Source organism: Wolffia australiana, chromosome 1 (assembly GCF_029677425.1).
Source record: "Wolffia australiana isolate 7733 chromosome 1, ASM2967742v1".
Taxonomy (NCBI): Eukaryota; Viridiplantae; Streptophyta; class Magnoliopsida; order Alismatales; family Araceae; genus Wolffia; species Wolffia australiana.
In genome coordinates this window covers 8781584-8787620 of record NC_135835.1, presented here as the reverse complement: position 1 = coordinate 8787620, position 6037 = coordinate 8781584, and the positions used below count along the sequence as shown (strand labels likewise).

The 6037-nt window shown below is 51.3% G+C and overlaps 1 protein-coding gene across 1 annotated transcript; it reads right to left on the bottom strand.

The window, feature by feature from the left end:
• Positions 1-227: 227 nt before the first annotated feature.
• On the bottom strand, positions 228-1405 carry SKIP1 (SKP1 interacting partner 1). The gene is made up of 2 exons (XM_078577534.1): positions 1021-1405; positions 228-955 (listed from the first exon to the last, which is right to left on the bottom strand). Exons 1-2 carry the CDS (start codon positions 1371-1373, stop codon positions 382-384), a joined length of 927 nt encoding a protein of 308 aa, XP_078433660.1. The 5' UTR covers positions 1374-1405; the 3' UTR covers positions 228-381.
• Positions 1406-6037: the final 4632 nt, after the last annotated feature.

Genomic DNA, 6037 nt, shown 5'->3' with positions numbered 1-6037 from the left:
ATTCTGCAACAAAAGCACGCCAGAATAGATGTTACAAGATGGATGGGAGTGGATATTCTGAATACTAACAGTGAAGAATTGGTCTGCTGATGCAGATTGGGTACTTGAGGTTCTCACTTACTGCTTGATCCATTGACCACTACTACTTGGGGCATGTCATAATACCAAACTATCCATCGTCGTTGTTTAACCGACCGGGTCTCTACACATGTTTATACCCTTAGTACTATGAATAATGTCTCAATCCCAATTCTTATAAAATCAAATTAGATGGGATATGTAAAACTAGGAATAACCATAGATACACGGCAATACATGCGACGGCCCACTTGAAGTAGTGAATGCAATCTAAGCTACAGCAGCAGCTTATTGTCCCACCAATCATATCTGGAAGACATTGGTCTGGAACCTCTCATCATAGAGTCTCCAGTGCCCATACCTCTCAGTGTGGAAAACCGACCTTGGAATGTAGAAATTGGGCTTCACAAGAGCAGTAAGATTCTTGAGCTTGGACGAAGCCTGCTCAATTCCTCGGCTAGTGAGGTTGGCACACCCAAACAGATCCATGGACTCCAGCTCAGGGCAGCCCTCTGAGATCAAGGCAAGCCCACGAACAGTTAGCTTAGAGAAGCGCAACTCCAGATGCCGGAGCTTGATCATCGACTTGGCAATGGCGGCCGCCTCCTCGTCGCCGTCTTGCGGGCAGGCGTCGAGGTACTCGGCCGGGATGATCCCCGCATGCTGCGATGGGTCGAGCCAGTTGAGGAAATTCCTCTTCAGGGTCGTCAAATTAGGGCAAGATTGGCCGATTAGCAAGAGGGATTTGGAGGAGATTTCGTAGCAGAAGCTGACGTCGAGCTCCCGGAGATTGGGGCAAAGGGAGGCGACCTTCGCCATGCATGAATCCGTCACGTTCGGAGAGCTTCTGATGGAGAGGATCTCGAGATTCGGCAACCTGTCGTGGGAAAGCTCAATCGAAACCCTAGGGACGAGAATTTGGCTGGAAATTCGAAGTTTTACCTCTCTGCCGCGAGAAGAAGGGATTCGTCGGAGCAGTGGCGGACGCGGACCTCGCGAGTCGACCCGCCGCTCCACTGGGCGGCGGATCGGAGCATGGAATCCGTGCGGCGGCGGAATTCGGGCGTCCACCAGGCGGAGGCGTCGCTGGTTGCGCCGCCGTGGGCGAGGAAGAAGGGCTCCATGTCGAAGGAAGAGAAGAGAGAGGGATCCCTGGCCGCGTCCCTCCATGAACGGCAAACCCTCATCGCGCCCTTCCACAGATCTTCCAAGCTCAGCCGCAGGAACACGTTCGTCAGGCACGCCGCTGTCATCTCCGACCAGTCCCTCCCCTCCATCGCCATCGCCATCGCCATCTCCCTTCCCTCTCTCTCTCTCCCACTATCTGGTATCTATCTATCTATTTAGAGGATGAAATTGAACTGAAATTCGGACGGGATATATTGGGCCGACATCGGGGTCCGGTACGACCGAATTTGGGCCCAACATGTGAGCGGACCAAACTTTCTCATCTTGTGTCGTCTAGGGGCTTAGGTCTAATGTAACGCCCCAAAGTATGTGGCATTCATTCACAGAGCCCTGCGTGCTAACTGTGTGGACATGTCCGTGTGCTGGACTCACGATTTGGAGACTCAGTTCTTCAGTGCGAACTACTACGAACACGCATTCCGGGTGGTCGGGTGGTGACGACTGACCCTAATCTTTTAGGCCATCACCCTTAAGGTGCGTGTGCCCGTCGGTGCTCAAGCGCGGCAAATCAGGGGAGGCCCACGCTTGCGCGGGCCTCCCCTGATTTGCAGAGCACGCATGCAGGCCCCAAGTGCCGCACACATGCGTGGATGTGCGGCAGTGTCGTGGAGCCGTGTGCGGGGTCGCCCAGGTGTGCCGCGCAGCCTCACGTGTGCTGCGCGCACCGCGTGTGCGGGGCGGGGGCAGGAAGCATCCCATCACGAGACTAAGGTATTGGCGCACGGAGAGCGCCAAGGCGGGGCGTGTGGCGGCCCTGCAAGTAACGTTGGGCGCGCAACGCCCAGCTTGAGGCGCCGAGCACGGCGGCGTCCGAGCGGACCACACGATAGGTGTTAGCGCGGGTGCTGATGGCATATGTGATTGCCAAGGCTGGGGTGGCGTGTGATGTAACACGACGGTCAGAATTGACTCGCTGTGTTATGTCCGACGAATGGACTCTTAAAAACGATGAACTGACGTGAAATATGAATTGATGATTCGAGAAAATAATAAATGTGAAAGTATTTCGTTCGTCGAGTGATCCGAGTCATCGATGAGCATACGACACAAGACGAGCCAAGTCACAATCAAGCTCCCAATGATCTGTGCAAACAGTTTGAAAGACGACGAGTAGGGGACGTTCCGTCCAAGAGCGTCCTCACCGTCAATGCAGGCGATCAGTTCCGACACCGTCAATAAAGTTCTACACATATGATAGTGGCTAATAGCTAGAATTATCATTCAATCCTCACTAGGCGGAAGAGCATTCGTAAATCAGCACTGAAAGACGTAATTAAAACTGTAAATTAATGGAGAGGAGGGGATGTGACCTGTGGATCTTGGGGCAGAAAGGGCCAATGGATAAATGCAATTCTCTCCCGTGGACTGGAAGCCAGGTACCAAGAAATCCCGTGCACTCACTTGAAGAAACAACCAAGATAAGGAACGTCCGTATCAACAATTCGGACAGCAACAATATCCAGAATCTACAGAAGGCAGATCTCTTCCCAGTCGTATTGTCTAAAGCAAGATGGATAGAACCACGGAAGTTCCTTCATCAACGGTTGGAGAAGTTAGATCTCCACCAATTTTCAAGGATCGGATGACAGCGACTCCCTATGGGCAGGCGATTCCCAAGCAAAATTTATGTAGACCTGAGTGAAATGAACAACCGCTGAAGGATCACTCTTCATGTTGGACCATCGACCGGCAATGAATTCCAAGACAGTGTCATATGGAGAACGGATTCCCCTTGCGGACGGGGAAACGGCAAATTCACAGGAGTCGATGACGAATTCGGAGGATCAGACTGGGAACGCTAGGCACGCCCAAACGGAACTTCCCAACTTGCAGCGGAAAACCACGGCCGAGCGAGAGGGAGATGCTCTTGGACGTCGAGAATCAGGAATAGTGGTTTGGAATCACTGTAATTATCGACAATGGCGCCGTCGATATCGTCGATAGGAACACACTGCCGATTATAAGTGACTTCTTCTTCTAGATGATTCTTCGGGAAGCAGACTCAAGAACGACGGAAAACGGGCACCTGACATAAGTTATCAACAAATGCTGAATGCGGTGGGGCAAATCATCAACACCAGCATTTTTGGATCTTCGGTGACAACGAATTCGGCTGTGGTCAGTCCAATACAGAAGATGGAGGGCGCCAAATGATCTTTCCACTGAGGCGAAAGTAAAGACTAGAAGTTGGGTTCTCCAACAGCCGTCGAGCAGATTCTCAACTTGGAATGAACATTGAGGAAACGCTCAAGAAGAAGAGGTCAACGGGATCAGAAGTACCGTAACATGAGAAAGATTTTTTTCTTCTTCAACAAGAACAAGGTAACTGCCAAGGAAAAACTACAGATCTGAATTGTTCCAAAATGATCCAGTCCTTCCCCCTCCACGTCCACTCTTCCCATTCTTATAACGGGAAGTAGCAGTTGTGGAAGGGGAGGTGGCCATATTGGGCCCCCCTCTTAAGGGAAGCCTATTGGGCTTCCCCTTGAGAAGACTCTTTAGGGGAAGAGAAACCCAACAAGGTTTTCTTCCCCTAAAGAGGACACTAAATGAAGTTCAAATAAAGAAAGCATTCAGGAGGCCGGTACTCGCGCAGGAGGGGCCTCCCGATAATCCAAAGACGACGAAAGGCAGAAAAACGTAAAGATACATAACGCAAAGCGATAAGGCGATGTCGGTTCTCAAGCTTGGTAGTGAAATTGTAAATTTTTCACGTCCGCTCAGGCTTCACGACGTGGCTGGCGACGGATCGGGCCGTGGTCCACTGGATGGTCCTCCATCAGCGTTTGTGATCTCCAGGCTCACAGGCGCACGGCACTCGGCCCAGGGGCATGCGTGTAGCGGCGGGGCCGGCGATTGCACGCGCGGAGCGGCAGGCCGCAAGGCGCAAGAGCGACACTACCAAGGCGTGCTGCGCCTCGTCTCACTACTTCAGTATCAACCCCTGTCTTCCCCCATATAATGCTTTCGACGATCATGTAACCTCTTTACGATATTAATGCAATGACCCTAATCTCTGATAGGGATGCCTCCCAACCCTCTCCTCTAACCCTTTCTATGTATACTTAAGCTATTGCAAAGGCTTTCGTTGTAAGATATCAAGATTGCTTAGTGTTCTGCTCGAAGCACTGAGGCCGACACACGCCAGATTCGAGCATTTGTCCTAGCTTAGAATTTGACTATGTGACAGCTAGTGTAAGGCCCCAAATTATGCGACATACCTGCACAAAGGCATGCGTGCTAACTGTGGGGACATGCCCGCGTGGTGGACTCACGATTTGGAGAGTGAGTCCTCTAGTGCAATGCCACAACACGCACTACGGTCGGCGATGCTCAACCCTGATCTTTTAGGTCATCGCCCTTATGGTGTGTGTGCCCATCAGTCTCAAGCGTGACGGACGAGGGAAGGCCCGTGCGTGCTGGGCATGCGGGCCACCAAGGGCACGCGCGCAGATGTTAAGCACTATGCTTGTGCGCGGCATGCACAGGGTGGGTGGCAGTGCCACGACATTGTGCGCGTAATTGTGAGGGTAATCGTGTTGTTGCGTGTGCATCGTGTGTGCAAGATGCAGAGCGGGAGACATTTTGCCAGGAGATAGGGCAGGTGCTTGGCGTCCCTGCAGGTAGCACTAGGTGCGCAGCGCCAGCTTGAGGGACCGAGTACGGCGCCATCTACGTGGACGACATGATAGGTGTCAGTGCGGGTGTTCGTGGCTTGTGGAGCGTCAAGGCTGGGATGGGCGATATAGAGACAAGCACCATGCCCACGTGCGTGGAGCGCCCGGCCCAAAGGCACGCGTGAAGCGACGGGGAAGGCGGCTGCACGCACAAAGTGGCAGACCTCAAGGCGCTAGAGCGACACTACCTAGGCGCATGGTGCCTCGTCTCGTTACTTCGGTATCATGCCTCATCTTCTCACATGTATTGTTCTTGACTACGATGTGACCTCATTCCAATATTAATGCAATGATTCTATTACCCGAAGGGACTGTGTCCCACCCTCTCCTCTAAGCCCTTCTATGCGTACTTAAGCTATTGTGAAGGCTTTTGTTGCAAGATACCAAGGTTTCTCAGTGTTATGCTCCAAATACTGAGGCTGGCATGCGCCAGGTTTGAGCATTATACCTATCTCGGAATTTGACTTCGTGACAGCTAGGTAGATGCCATCTGTTACCGATAATGGAAAAGTGATGGGAAACGCTTAAGAAAGCAGTCATGGTGACAGGTGATATCACGGAATAATGGGTGATGGATGGCTTGGACGGGGAAGGAAATAGCAGGAAATAAAAGCTTTATATCCCACCCTCTCTCACTCTCTCTCACAAACTCACTCTCTCTCTCATTATCTCTCACTCACTCTCTCTCACACATTATATCTCACTCACTCTCTCTCTCTCACACATTATATCTCACTCACTCTCTCTCTCTCATTATCTCTCACTTACTCTCTCTCTCTCTCTTACTCTCTCTCTCTCACTCTCTCTATTTAGTTTTCTCTCTCTCTCCCTCGTTCTCTCTCTCTACCTCATTTTCTCCCACTCTCTTCCTCGTTCTCTCTCTCTCTGAGAAGATCTGGACGCCCGATATCATCTCAGTATATCAGTCTTGAGTAGTGTTCGCCTATCCTAAGCCGATATCAGATGAATTTATCGAGACGGATGTTGAACCAGATCTTGGTAAATGGACTATATATGATAACCGTTTATACAAATATACAGATTTGTGGTGACAATGTTGGATACCAGTTGCTACATCTGATACCGTTGTCCGT

Bases quoted from the DNA above. Each gene is read 5' to 3' on its own strand.
- SKIP1 (XM_078577534.1), bottom strand. From the start codon at position 1,373: ATGGCGATGGCGATGGCGATGGAGGGGAGGGACTGGTCGGAGATGACA. The intron at 956-1,020 runs GTAAAACTTCGA...TTCCCACGACAG, and splicing joins CTTCTTCTCGCGGCAGAGAG to GTTGCCGAATCTCGAGATCC.